Source organism: Thermobia domestica, chromosome 18 (assembly GCF_964235325.1).
Source record: "Thermobia domestica chromosome 18, izTheDome1.hap1.1, whole genome shotgun sequence".
In the NCBI taxonomy this organism is placed as follows: domain Eukaryota; kingdom Metazoa; phylum Arthropoda; class Insecta; order Zygentoma; family Lepismatidae; genus Thermobia; species Thermobia domestica.
This window is the reverse complement of record NC_137471.1, coordinates 88,995,672-89,015,925: the sequence shown is the minus strand read 5'-3', so window position 1 is coordinate 89,015,925 and position 20,254 is coordinate 88,995,672. Positions and strand designations below refer to the sequence as shown.

The 20,254-nt window shown below is 32.4% G+C and overlaps 1 protein-coding gene across 3 annotated transcripts in view; it reads left to right on the top strand.

The window, feature by feature from the left end:
- Positions 1-20,254, top strand: part of LOC145675443 (von Willebrand factor D and EGF domain-containing protein-like) — a 356,875-nt gene that overhangs the window by 318,334 nt on the left and 18,287 nt on the right. For all 3 annotated transcript variants that reach the window (XM_081745861.1, XM_081745862.1, XM_081745863.1), the window contains exons 18-21: positions 3,867-4,001; positions 9,029-9,262; positions 14,757-14,948; positions 18,688-18,853. In XM_081745861.1, the coding sequence (XP_081601987.1) occupies positions 3,867-4,001; positions 9,029-9,262; positions 14,757-14,948; positions 18,688-18,853 (727 nt within the window). The remainder of the gene's footprint in view (positions 1-3,866; positions 4,002-9,028; positions 9,263-14,756; positions 14,949-18,687; positions 18,854-20,254) is intronic.

The window sequence follows — 20,254 nt, the reverse complement described above, 5'->3', positions numbered from 1 at the left end:
TATTGATTCCCAAAACTATAATTCCCAATGAAATTTTTTTTTTACAGTTTTTCCATGTTAATTTGGAATAGAATAATGAATGATATTACGAATTATATGAACAGCCAGAAATTTTTTGTTAAACGTCAGGTACAGTCGGTGCAAAAAATTTCGGGCACCCTCCTATTAAAAACATAATCTCATTAGACTGTAATGGCATATTACACCATCTGGTTATATTTGTTAATTTGTATCCAATATGTTTGTAAATTTGTAAATCAATTACATCGAACATGTTGAAAACATTATTACATAGCCATAGCATTGATAAAATCACATGTTCTCTTGCCATTATTCGAAAAGAAGGGTTATTTCATTAAGATAGTACAAGTATCGTTATCGGTCCTCTCACAGAAACTTTAAACTCTTTTGCACTAGGTGAAGTTATTTTATATTCAGATACTAAGTAAAACTATTACTTTTTTCGCTCCCCTTATAAGGAGTATAAGCGGCATTGATTTCAGTTTAAATCACCAATGTAATGCCATTTATATTTAAAGACTTGTAACATTTCTAGTATGGCAGAGGATAAATTTATAATAATTAATGTTTACAGTTCTATTCTTAAAAATCAACGTACAAATACTAACAATACAATAAGTAAATACTACATGTTTTAAGTTTTCAAACAGCATACGATGTTGTCTAGTCGCCATTATTATTCAACTTTGTCCTTGAGTACGCTATAACAAATATCAAAGATAGCAATCAAGGCCTAGAGCTGAATGGTATTCACCAGGTTATGGCGTATGCTGAAGATATAAATTTAATAGGGGATGATAGGAGAAAAATAGAAACAAATTCAGAGATCTTATTAAATGGTTGTAGGGACATGGGTTTAGAAGTAAATGCAGAGAAAAGTAAATACATGGAAGTTCGTCGGGATCGTAATACTGTATATTATGGATGCATTAAAATATCATACTTTCACTTTCGATCATCATTTTCATCACTTTCAAGTATCACTTTCGATAAAGTGGATACTTTCAAATATCTAGGGTCAATATTAACAGACCAAAACCGTATTCACGAAGAAATTAAATGTCGACTGAAACCAAGGAATTCTTGTTATTTTTCAGTTCAAAATATTTTGTCGTCGCGAATCCTATCGGGGAATTTGAAGTTTAAAATACATAAAACGAAAATCGTGTCTATTGTTTTGTATGGTTGCGAAACATGGTCACTTACTCTGAGGGAAGAACGTCGACTGGAAGTATTTGAGAATGAGATCCTGAGACAAATATTCGGACCCAAGAGGAACGGGAATGGAGAATGGCGGAAACTTCATAACGAGAACTACATAATTTATATGGTTTACCCAACATTGTTAGGGTCGTCAAGTCTAGGAGGCTTAGGTGGGCGGGTCATGTAACTAGGATGGAAGAAAGTAGAAACGCTTTCAAAGTCTTGACTGGAAGACCAATCGGAAAACGACCATTAGGAAGACCTAGACGCAGATAAGAGGACAATATTAAGATGGATCTCGCAGAAATAGGAATACAAAGTAGAAACTGGATCCAGTTGGCTAAGGAAATAAATCAATGGAGAGCTTTTGTGAACGTGACATTGAACCTCCGAGTCCCATAGGCCATAGAGTTAGTAGTTAGTTATATGTATATTGTTGTCCATGGTAACGACATAAAATTTGTAATGATAATGATAATGTTGCTAATTTATAATAATTGTTTATTAAATGGTTACTATGAGTAATATAGTAATCAGGAACGTTATGTAACAATTGTTAGGATAGAATCCATGGTTAGTAACATAAGAAAGTATTGGCCTTTTATAGACAAAAATCTTGGAGGATTTGAGGAGAAATAACTTGAATTAAGACAAGAAAGTTGCTTGTAGATTCAGATGCCACAATTTTGACAAGTTAATTCACTTACAAGTAATCATCATCATAGTTGGAAAGACAAATATTCCACTTGTTCCTTACTTTATCAATGTTGTCATTGATTCATTTGAAGTTTAACGCTCCTTTTCAGTACTGAAAATTCTTATTTGACCTTCATACAATATCCAGTTATAGTTTGATTGTAGGGATTTAAAACTTTATATATGTGTGTTGGCAAATTTTAGAAAATAGTCATTTAGAATTTTCTGTACCTCCGTGACGATCAATTTTGGAATAGTGTACATTTTTGAAAAAAAAAATAAATAAAATAAAATTGACGTTTGATGTTATTCCTATTGATATAACGTAAATTACTGTTTCAAAGTAAATAACATTTACAAAAGTTTAAAAAACTCAAATTTGAACCCTTATAACGTATTAACAAATACAGGGTGTCTCATAAAAATATGCTCAGTATTTATTGACCTGTCACTCATATACTTTTTGTATTGTTACAAAATGTGTAAATGATTTGCGGGAGAGTCTATCCTACTCCATAATGTCATTACCATTTATTAAATTATTCTATTAGATCTGTAAATATGTCAATGAATACCTTAACCAAAGTTAAATATGTATATAATAGTCGGTTAAAGTGTGAGTACATTTTTATGGGACACTCTGTAGAAAATTGAAAACCAAATACTCATGTGAATTCTGCACGTTCTATGCATATATGATAAAATAAATTCCGACTCTCTTTATAGTTCATTGATTAGGAGGAGATACGTAACAACTTAAACAAACGACACACATTTTTGGTTTAAGTACCCTCCAGAATGGAATTGGTCGTCGTTTGAAAGGGCTCGATGAACGAATCTTGTATCTCAGATTTAGAATAAATCGATCAATTTGGAAGGAACAAATTTATTAATATACTTTATTTAATTATATAGTGTCATTACAAGCAGCTCTTATTTGTAAAAGAATACATAATGATCACTTTTGGCTGTTGCAATGGTCTGTCCAAGCAGCTTTATAAAAATTTATCGTAGCATAACAACAAACGCTGCTTCTCTTATGCTGCGTCCCTTCCGCAAATTGTTTCCACATTTTATAACAGTACAAAAAGTATATGAGTGATAGGTCAATAAATACTGAGCACATTTTTATGGGACACCCTGTATTTGTTAATAAGTTACAACGGTTCAAATTTTGTCAGTTTTTTAAACTTTTGTAAATGTTAATTACTTTGAAACAGTAATTTGCGTTATATCAATAGGAATAACATCAAACGTCAAAATGCATATTCATTTTTTTTGTCTTCCTATACTTCATAATGTCCATACTTTGCTAAATTTATTAATATAATTTCTTCCTATTTTATTACTATACCAATGAAAAGTATTTTTAATTAATTTGATTTTCTTATACTACCGATACAAAAAAACATCATTTAATTTTATTATTTATTCTTTACTGTAGAAAAATGTACTTAACTTTATTCTATAAATTTTTGTAGTATTACAGAGAAAAACTTTAAGAAAAATAATAGACAAAAACTTAATTAAAATGAAAAGAACATAGGTTGTCAAATTTAAAAGAGATGTTCTATACTTAAAATACTTACTTATTTCAGTAACTCCTGTAAAATGTATGGTATTCGGGGTTTTGAGCTTCCATTCCTGCCTATTCATCAAGGAAAGCAGAAAGAAATAACTACTTCAAGAAGATTAATTTTGTTTATCATTCACATTTTCTATCTTTTAAAGCTTCCCTCAGTATATTTTCTTTCCGAGATTTTTCTTTTTAATGAAGAGCTTAAAATCAGATTCAAAAGTTCGAATACAATTAATTTGTTCAAATAACTTACTTGAAAAGCACTTAAACTAACAAGTGTTTTAACAGTTAATTAATAGTTGCTGTGTCCGTATAATTATGTTTTTATTTTACTCTGAACAACGTGTATTGTAATAATGTTTTTCAGATATAAACGATTGTGCTGAGAACTCGTGTTTTACGAATGTAACATGCTATGACAGAAAGGCACCCGAGCGAGGCTTCTTTTGTGGACCTTGTCCTTCTCCTTACACTGGAAATGGAATATCATGCACCCTTCCTGGTAAGTTCATGTTTCAAATAGTTACATTTCAAATTAACACTTTTTTATGTGTTATAGTACAGTAAAACCTGTTATTCTAAGTTGACCAGTTGTCTAACTTGGCCTCAGTTTTGTTCAATTGCATTTTCCCACAAGATAAAATGTAAGTTATTCTAACAAGGGAATATTCCGATTTGGTGCATTCAATTGCTGAAAATGATTACTAGCACTGGGTTCTGCACCAAAAGAAACAGAGAAAAAGAGCGTGTTTATAAGCAGACCGTATACGGGGTGGGAGGTGAGTGAGGGCAAAGCGAGAAGATAGAATGTAGAATATGTCTAGAAATACCAAGTTAATTTTGAAACGAGTAGAAGGACTGAAGTCAAATGTTGGAAATGAGGAATGCATGTAGAGCTCCATTGAATAGGCGTAATGTGAACAGTGTTTTAACTACCAATTGTATGTAACTGGTATTGAGAAGAGTCACCAGTGTTACAACAGGCACGATTTGTTGGAGGGGGTCACTAATATATCAGAACCCTGAATAGGACAGGTGTCTTTGTGCAAGGTACCACACTAGCATTCATCCAGTGGAACTACTTCTCATTCCGTTACACGTTGTAAACACTCTTCTTGATGTTCCCAGATTCGATTCTATCTTTTTCTATCCCTCGTGCATACAACCTGCTCATGGACCGTACTACAGTGTCTCTAGTTCCTCATTCACGTCACCTTTACGACAGTATTGATACATTTCCATAGCGTAGAACGCCTGTTACAGAGGTCTCAAACTGTATTTACCACTATTGATTTCAATAGACGATGTGCGTCAAGAGCCATATGGCACATAACCCCTTTCCCGTATATTCTTCTTGCGCTAAATCCAACATGGCGGCTTTTCAGATGTCCCCCATGATTCACATTACGCCTATTTAGTAGAGCTCTACATACATTCCTCATATCCAACGTTTTGACCTCAATCCCTCTACTTGTTTCAAAATTAACATGGCATTTATAGACTTTTCTACGTTATACCTTCGCATTCTGCTCTCATTTATCTCCCACCCTGTATACGGCCTGCCACTAAACATCCTCTTTTTCTCTGTTTCTTCGGGACCTGAATCCAGTGCTAGTGATCATTTTCAGCAATTGAATTTACCAAATCGGAATGGTCCCTTGTAAGTTGACCAGTTGCATTTTCCAGAAGATAAATTGTAAGTTAAAGACCAATATCTTTAAACTTGTCTGTATTTAAATAATAATAATAATAATAATTGTTGGGTTAATGTTAAATTCTGATGTATATGTTGTTTTACCTATAATTATATCTCTGTGTGTGGTTAATGAGTTTTCACTACTTGGAAAAGCACTCCCAGAACGTTCTGTATCAACAAGTCCAATTCAAAAGATCAATAAATCCAAGGCAAATGCGCTGGGAGGGTGCGTAAAAAAAGTTGGCAATTGGAACCAACTGGTTCAAAAACCCAAGTTTGTTGATTGCTTTCACGGCTATTGTTAACAAAGACAAGCATTTATTGGTGTCTCGACTCAATTCAACTTCTCCAATCATTCTGTACAATTTTCAAGAAACCCAACCGAATGATAGTCCGGACGGGAAGACTATATAGGTATAATTTATTTTCTTCTTGCACTCAAAGCACTTTTCCTTCTGGAAAAATGTTTGCAGCAGCTAACTAACGAATGTCACATTCATGTCACAAAGTTTGTACATCTATATCTGTTATTTCTTCGCAAGGGTAATAATAATAATAATAATAATAATAATAATAATAATAATAATAATAATAATAATAATAATAATAATAATAATAATAATAATAATATAATTGTATTGTAGTAATTAGTTGTAATTTGTACACTGAGTGCATTATAATATTTTGCCTGTAAAAAACGATTAACTACAAGTATTTAATTATCATTGTATGTAGAATTTCTCCGTTGCGGAAGTGGTTTTACATACACAATTCATTATTTTATTAAGGCGGAAGTAAATAAAGTTCTTAAATTTTATTTATAATAGTTATTGTTTCAATACGGTTATTTTCTGTAAGTTGGCTAGTTTTAAAAGAACCAACGGTAACCAACTAGAGCACATTTTCCTGGTGTTACAAAATCCTAGAAGATAGAACAACAATATGCAGAAACACATTAAGGTAGGATTTTGTATGGTCTCTTGCATGGTGAAAATAATATTTTCTCTCCTTAATATGTAGTTATTTGAGAATACAACAGAATCATTTAAAGTGAAGAATATAAATAGTAGTACCACTTCTGTGCAATTATACTGTCGAATACATGTATTATGTAGGAATATAAGAAACGGCAAAGATTCTTATTTTAATTACATGTGCAGTTACCAGTAAGTTCAAATCTCTCTTCATAGACCCGTAGCCAGGAAGGGGCTAGAGGGTACACTTCCCCCCTAAATTATTTTTTGCTCCTTCTACAAAATTACGCTGAAGAGAATTTTAAAACTGATTCAAAACCAGTGAAATTCTTGCAATTATGTTTACCAAATTAAATTCCACTTTGCGAATTCTACTCATTTCTGTGTAAAACTATATGTTTCTTGCTAGATGCACCAAACATCTTCTATTGCCTTTACCCATTTGAAGAATGTCAAACCGTACCCTATTATTGCAAACATGACAAGCATCCAAGGATACGAGGAGGTGCACTTAAAACAATAGTATCATAGTCTACAACATTACTTGTGAATATAAATAAACTGTAGTGTCTCGCTTATTTTGGAAGGTAGAAAATTGAGTGCAAAATTGACATAATCTAAAGTTGCAGTAATTTAATTTTGTACTAATGTTTTAAAAATAAATACTTTAATTATTAAATAGCTTATGATATTCATTGCCATCTAATCTCGATTTTTGCAATACTTGTTAACAGTAACGGGCCATAAGATATCCAAGGATTCTAAAAATAGTGAAATCTGTTTTAAAAAAAAATGTGGCATAGCACTATTTTACCCCAATCACCTCAATTGTATAGCATCGTTTTTCTTTTTTTTAATCTTTATATGTTAATGGTCAATGTTCTTAATGTTGAATTTGTGTACTGTTATATTGTCCATATAGGATATTACTGTATGTATAAAAGAAGCTATAGCTGTTACAGTTTCTGTAAATAATAAAGAAATATACAATTTTATGGTGTTCTTTCATGTCTTTGTCATTGCCCCCTTAGTATTCATTTCTGCCCCCCCCCCCCCACTCCCCTTCGGATCTGCCTCTTTGCAAATTCTTATCTCTTAACGGAACACTAAACAAATTCTTATCTACTTATAATACAAAATCATTTCAGTCTCCGAGTGATGCTAATTCCTAATAGTTAACAATAGCCGATTCGCTACGTTCATTGCTTACTTACCTGTTTGTCTTTATTTGAAAATAGGTAGTGATGATGTTAAACATGAACGTACTGTTTATTATTGTTTATTACTATTTATTATTAAGACAAGGGACCTCATTCCGTCATGGTATTGGCAAAATTTGTAGATGGTAACTCAATGCAAGTAATGTGATAAGTAGGTAATTATTACTGCAATACTAACTATCGCAAATTGAAATGTAAATGTTGCGTTGTGTTGTGTTGACACAAACCTGTACAGAAATGAGACCCATGGGCTTTATTAAATGTAAATAAGGCTGTAATTACTGATATAAAATCCACAAGTATTTATTCCATGTCAGGCACAATAAAATTTAACTAAGCAACATGAGCATAATATATAAATGCAGACAGTCGTTATCGTTTACCTTTAGAACAGTGCAATATTTAAGAAGCTTTATCGCAAACCCACATAATGCATAGTATCATTAATAGTCCGTAATCGCATATAGATTTGAGGATTAACATTGCGGGAGTATCTGAATCATACAAAGCAATCGTCCTTATATCACACGTCTTTATCCATGTCATTATCACTTAGCTCATTGACAAATGTTGACTTCAGCGATTTCAATTGAAGATCAATTGTCATGTGTTGTAACATCGTCGTTTCTGGAATTCCTAGCTCGTAAGACCGTTTCGACAATGACTTCTTGGATGATCGTAGCACAGATGCCTCTATCTCCATACATGGAAGTTCACGGCACGTGGAAGTTCATTCTAACCTTAGTTTGTGTTTCATTGATCCTCTCAGAGGGGTTGGTTTGCTGAATCGTGGAGGGAAATCACGTTGCATATCCTCCAAACCCTTACCAGAATACACACGTTCAGTAACCATACAGATACCTCTCTTCCAAACTGCGGGAGCTCATATCAGCCATCTGAAACAGAAAGAGAGAAGAGTCTGTTAAACTACCGCTGCAACATTTCCAATACTATTAAAAGTAGTAACAAGACATTTGAACCAACTTGTGCTTTAATAATTAATTATTTTATATTCCAGAAGTATTATATAATTAAGTACCACATGGAAAAGGACATGTGGTACTCTTTCTTGAAAGTGTTTCCAAGTTGAACATAATAGTCTGTACCTGTATAAAGGTAATTACTTTATTTAAGCTTTATATTCCAGAGCGACATTACTTGTCACTAAAGTAGCAATAAATCGACATTCCAATCTCCACTTGACTATTTCTGTGGCGTACATACAGGGGGTATTTCTACTACTGAATTACTATAAAAATGTCAGTGCATGTTATTTCTCCTTTAACCTCAACTAACGATACGTTTATAGAGTTACCTATAGAGAGGAAATCTTGCTGAGTTAGAGAAGTAGAAGTAAATGCTATAATCAAGGATTTGATAAGGAAAGAGGGGATCATTCGTCGTTAGTCCAGCTTACTTTCTTGTATATAATCGATTTCTATTTCTTTATAATCTGTTAACAATGAAAACAATTTTATATCAAGTACTTTTTAATTACACGAATCTTGTGCAATTTACTTATCTCTATTTTGACATATTATCGATATACAGTTGGATTCGAAAAAGAAACGTTATTACTTTTTCAATGTTAAGAGCTGATATTACATCACAGTTAACATACATTTGTTTTCTTATGTAGCAATTGCAGACGATACGTCAACTTGCGGTGATACCAATTCATGCTTTCAAGGAGTGGCTTGTATTTCTACACCTGAGCGGGGATCCAGATGTGGACCATGTCCTGAAAGATATTCTGGAGATGGTAAAAACTGCACACCTATCTGTCAAGAGGAGTGTGGAGTCAATCAATATTGTTCAGCGCCAGATACCTGCAGATGTCTAGCGGGTTATACCGGTCATAGATGCCAGTTTGGTAAATCTTTTCATATGTTAATGTACATCTTGAAACAAAAGAGTGTAACATGTGATATATATATATATATATATATATATATATATATATATATATATATATATATATATATATATGTGTGTGTGTGTGTGTGTGTGTATGTGCAATTTTTATAAGAAATATACTTCTTTACTTATGCCTATGACTACAGTTTAGGAATGTGTTATTAGGTTCAGAATAAGTTGGCAACCAATGGTGGCCACATTTTTACTTGCCTATTATAATTAGTTTTTACCTAACAATCATATTAGTAAATCTTATTCTCCATTGTATATATTACCTGGAAAGGTAGTGAAATTGCAGTATCTAGTAGCAAAAATATAGTCTGTGATGAAGCATTGTTAAAAAATAATTTCTTCGTAGATCCGATTTTAAAGAAATGCAAATAAAGATCAAGAATTTTTTATGGGTAAAATAATTTCTAAATTCTGATTTCCTAATGAGAAGTCATAAATCTTAGTTGTATGAAGTCGAAAGTAGTATTAATATCATATTTATATCACAATGTTCAAGGTCTAAAGGAAAAATGCATTTATTGACGTTTCGATTCCAGCAGTGCTAAAACGTTGAGAAATCTATTTATTGACTACTAGACAAAGTAAAGGGGTAAACTGAAGGATGTTCTTCTTTTATCTAGTCCCATTATCCATTTCTTGTGGCAGGGCCCTCCATTTATTTCCAGCACTTTTCTTTTGTAATATTTTCTTATCAACTCCTCTCTACTTTATATATGATATCACCTTATTTTCCCACTTATTAATTGGTCTTCCTCTCAATCTCAATCGTTAGTTTCTAATTTATTTCTTCTTCTTCTTCTTCTTCTTCTTCTTCTTCTTCTTCTTCTTCTTCTTCTTCTTCTCGGAACTTACCATTTCAATCTTTCCTTGATCATATTATAAACTAATATGAACAAGACCAAAACCTGGTATTTTTTCCTGTTTCCTTCTTATAATTTTATTTCTTATTTTGTCTTTCTTATATCCTTTATGATACCTCTTAGAAGCTTCATGTTTGCTCCTTGTATCTTATCTTCCTTTCTAGTAACCATCCATCTCTTTCCTGCGTACGTTAGTAAGGGAATACAATAATTTTTAAAATTTCCTTTGTTTCTTTCAATTGTCTTTCTTCGATAGTGCTTTCGAAATCAAATCTCTCACTTGGTAAAATTCTTTGTCTGTTGCATTCCCTATCTTATTTCTTCTACTATTTTCCGTCCCTACTATTACACTTCCAAATGATTACTTTTCTCCATATTTCGAACTTTATCCCTTAAATTTTTATTTTTCACTCTCCTCTCTTTCTTTGCTATCATTGATTATTTAGTCTTTCAATAATTATGTTTATTTCTTAAATCTCTACATTCCATTTATTCTGCTTCCATTATGCATCTAACTCTTCCTCCTCAATTATTAAAAATATTCTCAACAAACTACCACGCTTTTTTAATTGTAATAAATAGCTCGGTTTTCACTTTTAATATTTCATCTATCACTACGAACAAAAGGGAAGAATGTGTCATTTCTTTCTTTCTTTATTTATTTATTTATCAACACAACAGGCAGATGCCCGGTTAGAATGTTGAAATATTACAATACATTTTTACAACTTTTTTTTAAGTGCCTTACAGGACATTATACATATATCAATTTTGTCATGTTTTCGACATAAATTGTTATGGACAGAACATATTCTCCAGATGAATGACTTCAGCAGTATGTTGGTCCTAGTCTTTTTGTCATTAGAGCTGTCATTAGTTCTAGTTCTAACTGCAGAAACATGGAAGTTTAATGTTGATATAAAATTTTAGCAATTGAGCTCATCTTACTTTTTTTTTAAGGAATATCAGGTCGGCAATATTACACCCTTATTCTAATAAGTAAATATTAAAATTGTCTACCAGTGTACTATCATTTTCAAATGAGGGATAAATTTCAGCAACTTTGTGTATTAAATACCTAAGAAATTTTGATTGAAGTCCAAGTTTGTTTGACTGGACATTAGTTCGCAATGCTCTGTAAGTCGTGTTATAAACTTTCACTATTGGAAAGCTCGTTGATAAGGAATACAAAGAGTAAAAAAACCTAGTTTGGAGCCCTGTGGAACTCCTGATAACACAAAATACTTGTCTGATTTAAATTATTTATAGATAACTGTTTGCTTATGTCTACTTAGATATGATAAAGAGAATTCGGTAAAGGCTGAATAAAAAATGATAATGATTTAGTTTGTTTAACAGTATTTTATGACTTACTCTGTCAAAGACTTTCTCAACGTCAACATATATTACAACTTGTCATTTTTCATCTAACCAATTAGCTATAAAGTTGGTGACCATTGCTAGATTTGTTGTTGATTTACGAGTGATAAAGCCATGTTGATAGGTTGAAATTGCTGATTTAACATGATTAATAATCCGTTTATACAATATATGTTCAAATACTTTCGCAAAAGTACATGAAATTGATATGGGTCTAAAATTAGTAATTTCACATTTATTATTAGATTTAATTATCGGGAAGAATAACAAGGATTTCCATTTATCAGGGAAGGTGCAAATTTTAATGAAGAGATTGAAAGCAATCCGTAGGAGATAATTAAATATGTTAATACAGCCTTTGATTATATACAAGGGTATTCCATCAGGTCCTACAGCTGTTCTGGACTTTAAGTTGTTATTGTCATTTCAATTTCGTGTAAATAATTTTCATTAAGACACAGCGTTTCTAGGATTTCATCCCTGTTACTTGACAGGATGTTTGCCATAGTCACATTCGGGTCTGATGAAAAGGACACATATACGGAGGCGAAATATTGAGCAAATGTATGAGCTATTTCGTCATTATGATGGAAGTCCCGCCCTTCAAAGTTCAATGTGAACTCAAGGAGATGTTTCGCCTTATTTTATAAGTAGTTCCAACGTTCTTTAGGATTATTGTTGATATTTTCTTTCGAATTTTGGGTAAATGAATTATAAGCTGCCTTAATATCTTTATACATTTTTTATAGAAGTTAATTGAGCTGTTATGTTTATACTTACAGTGATACTTCGTTTTCGTTTTGAGTAATTTCCTTTGCGAACGAGGAAGGATAGTTACAACATGAGCTCTTTTTAGACAGAATACTCCTATCAAATATGTTATAGATAACATCATTAAAAATTCTCACTAGATCGTTAACAATATCAAACTTTTTAACGCAATTCCAATCTCCCAACGAAAGGTCTTGATACAACTTCAAAAAATCATCCTTTTAAAGTTGTATTTAGAGACGTTACTCTTCTGCTTCACTTTTAATGTCGGTTTATTACAATGACTATGTGATGCGTATCTAATTTAAGTAAAAGATGTGATTTTCTACTGAGTCACACTTCTGACATTTGACAAGACAAAAATCTAAGATTCGATTAAATTTATTGACAACATTTTTTAATAATTCTAAATTATAGTAAGTCATAAAATTATGTGAATTTTTACATTTAGATGAACTGTTTTCAAAATTAAATTTACTGGAATTTGTTTCTGACAAGTTGAAGTGTCCAATCAAAAGAATCAAGCTATCATGAGGACAGTTAATTTCAATTCAGGTAAAAAATTCATCATAACACTCAATGTTAGATTCAGGTGGGAAATACATTACACAAATAAATATTGTTTTCCCCCCTGCGCTTATTTTCACTAACAAACAATCGTAATTATCAGTCTTATCTAATATGCGCATATTGTACTTTGTCAAAACAGAGATCAGAACCCATATCTTTTGGTTTGGCAGTCTGTTTCCATAATTGCATTCAAGTCCTACAGAATATGATAATACACCAGAAAAGAAACCATTCACTTTACCATGCAAACTTCCGTTGTTTTGAATGATTTACTTGGATCAGCTAAAGATAACTTACCAGATTCTTCACTTCCATTCTTTGTATTACCTCATGTTGATCTATTCTTGGATACTTGGGAACGAATAGATGAGTTGGTGGGGAAAGGAAAAGAATTCTTTCCTTGTTATAATTCAGCTTCTTGTCGCACTGTCACTATGATCTCAAACTAATATATCACTATGAACAAAAGTGAAGAATGTTTATTTCCTTATCTCACTTCCATTGTTATTTCCAACTAATCTTTATCATTGTGAACAAAAGGAAAGAACGTGAATTTGCTTGTCTTATTTTCGTTGTGATCTCAAATTAGTCCATTATTACAATTTTAGTAAAGATTTTATTCATTCATATGTAAATTTCAACCATGGTGTATTTTCTTTATCAGAGTGATCAAGTGCCAAACTCATTCAAGGAATCTAGGCACTTTTAGGTGGTCGCATTCAACATTACCTAGTTAAAAATGTATAGATATACTATCTATGCTGTCTATAGTTCTTTCTCCAGAAATTTAAGGTACTTTTATAACAAATAAACCTTCTTAACCTTTCAAGTACATTTTTCGTAATCGTAATAACATGCACACATATCGCAATTTGCTGCAAATAATTGTTTATATGGAAATAGGCTTAAATTTGAAGGAATTTAAATTGCGTAATATCACGAGTTTCTACCAACATACGAATCTCACGGATTCTTGCCATTTTACTGGGAGTTCTGTACATATAGCACAAGGTAAACCGCAAACTCTGAATATTTGTTGTGGCCAAAACATGTGAACTAGGATTTTCTTTATATTAAAAAAAAAAGAAAGAAAAAAACAAAGAAAAAGAAAGTTTCCAACTGTAATTAGTGATGGTAAGTTCTGATTCCATCCAAAGACTTCCATTTACATAAATAAGTGTTTAAAGGAAAGAAAAGTATTCAAATGCTTTCTTTGAATTTTTTCTTCTTCTTTACTTAGTATTTTCAAGTTTCAAATAAATAAATAAAATAAAACGTGGAATTGGTAAATTCATCCGGTATGTTGGGAAGTGTTCAGAAATTTAAAAAACAAATTACAGGGATATTCCGTACCTTTTTGGTATGTTTTAGGCAATGTGAATTTTAGGGGAAATAACATCTTCTTAATGAACTGATAGGATATATGTTAAATATAAAAAAGATTGAACTCATCTAAGCATCCTTTCTTCCTTTTTATTTTTTTAAATCTAGTTCGTATTATCTGTTTCAACGATGTCTTGTCATCTTCAGAAAGAAACCTTTCAGGAATTTTTAAGTTGCATCGTGGACTCACATTACTAGTGACATGACATTTCTAACCTGTAGAAAACTTATTGGACTTCATTGACATCAAAGACAACCCTGAATTTACTTTAAAATAACCAACTTGAAGGGTTAAATTTCTTCAGAAGGGAAAATGTATTCATATATATGGTTATTTTGCTTGTTTTAAGCAATTTGAATAACGAATGTTAAAAAAAAAAAAAAATGTAATCTTCATGCATCTTGAAAATGCTGTATAGATATTCTGAAAGAATGTAAATAGTACCTATTTTCTTCAATTTTTCGTTATTATAGCTCTCTGCCAACCACCATGTTTAAATGGAGGGATATGCATAAGACCTGGAGTTTGTCAGTGTCAGCCTTCTTACACAGGAAGGTTCTGTGAAATGCCTCGATGCGTTCCTGGTTGTCAAAATAGAGGAAGGTGCCTTGGGTTTAACAGATGTAGTTGTCCGTACGGCTTTGTAGGGAGACGTTGTGAAACACGTAAGTAAAACGAACTATAATTATTTTTGTCTAGTCATCTTAAACCTAATAGGTTTATAGTAAATTAAGTTAATTAAATTTTATATTCGTTTATTTTGTTCGTTCTTCATGCTTCATAACTTAACACAATCTCTATAACATTTTATATTTCCCACATATTCCGATCTTTCAATAGTTGATTTTAAAATTCAATGCTAGCAACAAAAGATCCATTACCAAGTGAACCAAGAATCTTTTTTGTGTCGCTACGACTTTTGCAACTGGAAACCAAATAGTTGTTATTGATAGTGGCCAACAGAGCTATATGTTCAGACATGAGCGATTCAATTTAATTCAGAGGATGAATTTGAATTTGCCAATACCAACGCAGGGAAATTCGTAAGGAAAAATTAAAGGATTCACTAGTAATAGAATACTAATTTTTGCTGCAATATATATAAACCGAAACCTCTAGTGTTAAGCACACTAAGGATAATAACCGACGAAATTGCCCATATCAAGTACATTATGCACTGTTAGCAAATACTGGAACATGTACTGTCTTCCAATGTTGTTACTTGTGACGTTTCAACACAGAGTTGGCCATATCTTCACTTTGGGTAGTATATCTCTCTAATTGTTTAGGGATACATGCTCAATGACCCAAATTGTGTGTCCTCGCCGAGAATTCAATTCAGAACTATACACATTACATTTAACAAGTAATTCGCAAATGGACAAGTTGAACTCCAAGGCTTCCTCCTATTGTATATGACCCAAATTGGAAGCAAGGATGTCAAGGGAGTTGTGTGGATAGTCGGACAGTTTGTGATTTAGTGAATACTTTTTTGTTGGTATTGATGCAACTGGATGCATACTTGCGTATATAATTAATTTGTTAGGGAGTCTGGAAGTATACTAATACGTAACAAGAGTCAGTAGTGTAATGAGACTGTAAATCTGATTCTACTAGGTACAATATCTGTTAACCTCAAGAGTCAGTAGTGTAATGAGACTGTAAATCTGATTCTACCCAGGTACAATATCTGTTAACCTCAAGAGTCAGTAGTGTAATGAGACTGTAAATCTGATTCTACCTAGGTACAATATCTGTTAACCTCAAGAGTCAGTAGTGTAATGAGACTGTAAATCTGATTCTACCTAGGTACAATATCTGTTAACCTCAAGAGTCAGTAGTGTAATGAGACTGTAAATCTGATTCTACTAGATACAATATCTGTTAACCTCTAGAGTCAGTAGTGTAATGAGACTATACCGATCTATAGACCCTTTTAAATGCAGATTTGAAGAAAAGAAAAGGAGTGAAAGTCAACTACAAATTTATCGCCAATTTTAAATGAAGATAAATCCCTAGAAAATGAACCTCATGATAAAACACCTTTAGACTCTAACTTAGTCAGACCTTTATTAAACTTATACAGAAGTTAGAATATGGGGATATTGACAGTTCATCTTCAAAACATCGATTACGTAGTAAAGCTCAACCAAGGTTTTGCATATAAACCTTATGAGTAAGTGAAAACAAATCTGATCATTTGATCCTCATTATTAATGAGACACAACAACGAATTTCTACTAGATGTCATCGTCTGAAATGAAAGTACATATTGTGAACCAATAAGATTTCGCCTTTTGTACAGTCCAAAAATCACGGAGAAAGATATTTATCCAAAAGTTATCGTGAACAGTACAGTTGGTGTATTATGACAAACTATCAGAAGTATTGTAATGTTTATCAGAACACAATGAAGTAAATTAAATTTTTGCTGTTCCATCCGTATTTTATTTATTTTAACTAATGTTTCAAAGCCGATTTACTGTCATTATCATCAGAGTTACAGTAAAATTGGTAATTATTGTACAAACCATGGTTGATTTGATTTTTGAGTTTAGCGTCACCATACGAGCTCCCGCCAGAAGCCGAACCCGAATTTCCCACACCAAAGGTGATGCGCCGCGCGCTTAGCCACGAGGGAGCTCATCACTGCCGCGATCTTGTAGTTTTTTCCTCTCCGATATGCAACAATTATAACACTGTTATAACGTTGCGTGTGATCTAAATTTAGAAAATTAACCGTTTTTCTTTCCATTAATTTCATATTTATTTTAATAAAATGTTCCGAGTTTCAATCAATTTAAAATTTTCCTCTATATTTATATTATGATGTTAACACAGTTTTATAACAATAAACTATTTTATTGTAACTCTGACGATAAAGGTAGTAAGTCGCCTCTGAAATTTCAGTTAAATAAAGAAAATATGGATAGAAACCGAAAGTTTAATTTACTTATTCATAGATATCTTCGTAAAAAATACGTGGAATATATTACAATATAAGTTTGTTATGTTCAATTGCGTAGAGCACACAATTTTCTGAGCAAAACTTAACAAACAATGAACATTGCAAATGTTAGCACAAGACATGTAAATATCATGGAGAGAAAGAACCTCCATAATGAAAGAACACAATATTTTATCTCGTATCAATCCTAATTGTCAACGTCCCCAAGAGACAATCATATTTTCTTGGGCAAATACTTATAGAACAGTCAGGCCTTGACAAACGAAGGGAAATTTTCTTCAATGAATACCTCCCCTCCTAAAAAAAAAAAAAAAAATCAGGTTTTCTTGGTTCAGTTCTAATTCATAATCTTCGTTCAGTTAGAGAAGGAGATTACAAAGTATATTGGTGAATATTTTGATAAATAATTTACTTTTAAAGGTTACTAACAGAGTCATTTTTTGACAAGAAAGATATAATTTGCTCAACTAATACTTAAATATTAAACCTTAAAAATAAAGTGCTAAACACATGTCCAAAAATTCATCAATGTGCAAATGGGTGTGGAAGGGATTCTCTACAAAATATAATTCCCAGATATGATCCCAACTTAATTCTCAGATATGGTGTAATTTCAAGATGGGTTCAAAGTAGACAAAAGGTAAGCCTTGATAACAATGAACAAGGAATATTTCATCTTGAAGCAGGAAATGTTGAGGATTGCCAGCCTTACAGTTCCTTAGTTCGGAATAATACGTGCTGTGATGTTTTATTTCACGCTTATACGTAAAAATAAATAAATAAATAAAATATACTGTGACAAAATACATTCCAGCACGCATTATTCCGAACGCAAGAAACCGTGGAGATGGCGGTTCCTAACATTTCCAACTTCCAGCTGAAGCATTCCATGTCCACTCTTATCAAGGCTTACCTTTTCCTTACTTTGGACTCACTTCGAAATCAGAGCATATCTGAAAATTCTGTTGAGATCATGTCCGGAAATTATTCCCTTTAGGGAATCTCTTACATACCCATTACACATTCTTGAAATATACATTTTTGGATTGCGTATGTATGACTTCGTTTACGCTGATATGGACCACCATTCCACATATTCTGGAATTCGAAAAAACACATATTGAAATTTAGCTATTCAACGTTTTTGGACAGCCCTAGCTCTGAAACTATGCACTTTTCTCCAAAGGTTCATATGATCTTTTTCTCTTATTTTGATAAAAAGAATAACTTCTTACAGTTTGTCAGCATAGTTTATTTACACCCTGTATAATATCAATAATATCCCAAAGCATGTAAAATTTTGAAAAAGTGACCCTTCACCTCCATCTTCTGACAAAGTTTGAATGCTAAATATTTATATAATTACAGTAACGAAATCATCATTTGCTATAGAAAAAAATTACTAATAAACAATTTATTACGTTTCTTCTCCATAGCCATATGTAGAAGCTACTGCAAAAATAGAGGAAGCTGTGTTGGGTTTGATCGCTGCTCATGCCCTACTGGTTGGAGAGGACCAACATGTGAAATTCCTATATGTGAACCCATGTGTGAAAATGGAGGACGATGTGTTAAACCAGGTGTTTGTATGTGTCCTCATGGGTAAGTAAAACAATGAAGCAAATATCTTTATTTTCGTTAACTAGTAACTAGATTCTCAATTAGAGAAATATAGAGAAATAGGAGGAACGGGAAGCGGGAGTAGTTCAAGAATTTTTTTTTTTTTTTTTTGTTTAAAAAGAAAGCACTCAAAACTTCAACTTTACATAGAGAAATCTAAAGTATTCAGTATTTTTTTAAGAAATCAGGATCTTATTTCTTTCTAATTATATTTCTACTATATTCGTAATTCAAGACAAGAAACATGGTATCATGAAGACAATACCTGAAGGCATCATGAATACTTTTTGTTTTTACCAGTTGAAGACGACATTATGAGTACTTAGAGTAGGTTTTTAGCTTATAAAGACTATGCAGACTTGAGTCATAAGTAAGTTTCATTAGATTTGGTATACTTCTGTAATAAAGAGAAGTTATAATTGTAGTATTATAGGACTGCAAATGCAACATTACAACTGCGAAATACATGTTTTTTTTTTTTTTTTTTTTTTTTAATATTCTTTTTCTTTTAAGCCTTTTTCGCAGTTAGCTGGGGTCGGCTTTTTGGTTCACTGTCCTCCACCTGTTTCTATCTTGTGTCATATTCGCTGAGACATCACACTGCACTATATAGTTCTTAAGACACTCTTTGCATTTCTTCTTTGGCCAGTCTCGGCCTCGTTTCCCACTCACTTGCATAGCATCTACTCGGGAGCTACGTATTCCGAAGGTCTTCTTCTTACATGTCCAAACCATCTTAGTCTTTTCTTGCTGTTGTTCTACTACTGGCCTCACGTTTACTGTTCTCCGGATCACTTCATTTTTTTTAAAATTTTGTCCATTCGCGTCACTCCACACATCCATCACAGCATCTTCATCTTCACAACATGTAACTACTGTTCCTTTCTCTCTTCTTCGTCATCCAACATTCCGCTCCATACTATAAGGCAAGTCTGACTACTGTTTTATAAACTTTTCCTTTAAGGCGTATTGGTACTCTACGGTCACACAACACTCCTGCCGTTTCCCTCCATTTCGTCCAAGCCTTCTAATTCTGCTGTTTACATCTTCTATTCCTGCATTTTCCTGCAGAATTGATCCCAAGTACTTGAATTACTTCGTCCCTACAACCTCTTTTTTCGGCAAGTTGTATTCTTGTATCTTCTTAAAAAAAGATAATACAAGAGTGTCATGGGATCTTATTTGGTAGGCACTAAAGAAGAAGTATGTTCCGAACACATACATCTGTGTAATTCAAGATACGTATAAGCATAAGAAACACAGAGAAGAGAATAACAGAAGAGTTCGCAGTTAAAGTGTGACTTCATCAGGGATCTAGTCTTAGCCAATACCTTTTTGCAATTGTGATGGACTAACTTTAAATTAATATTATTTAACGCTTTA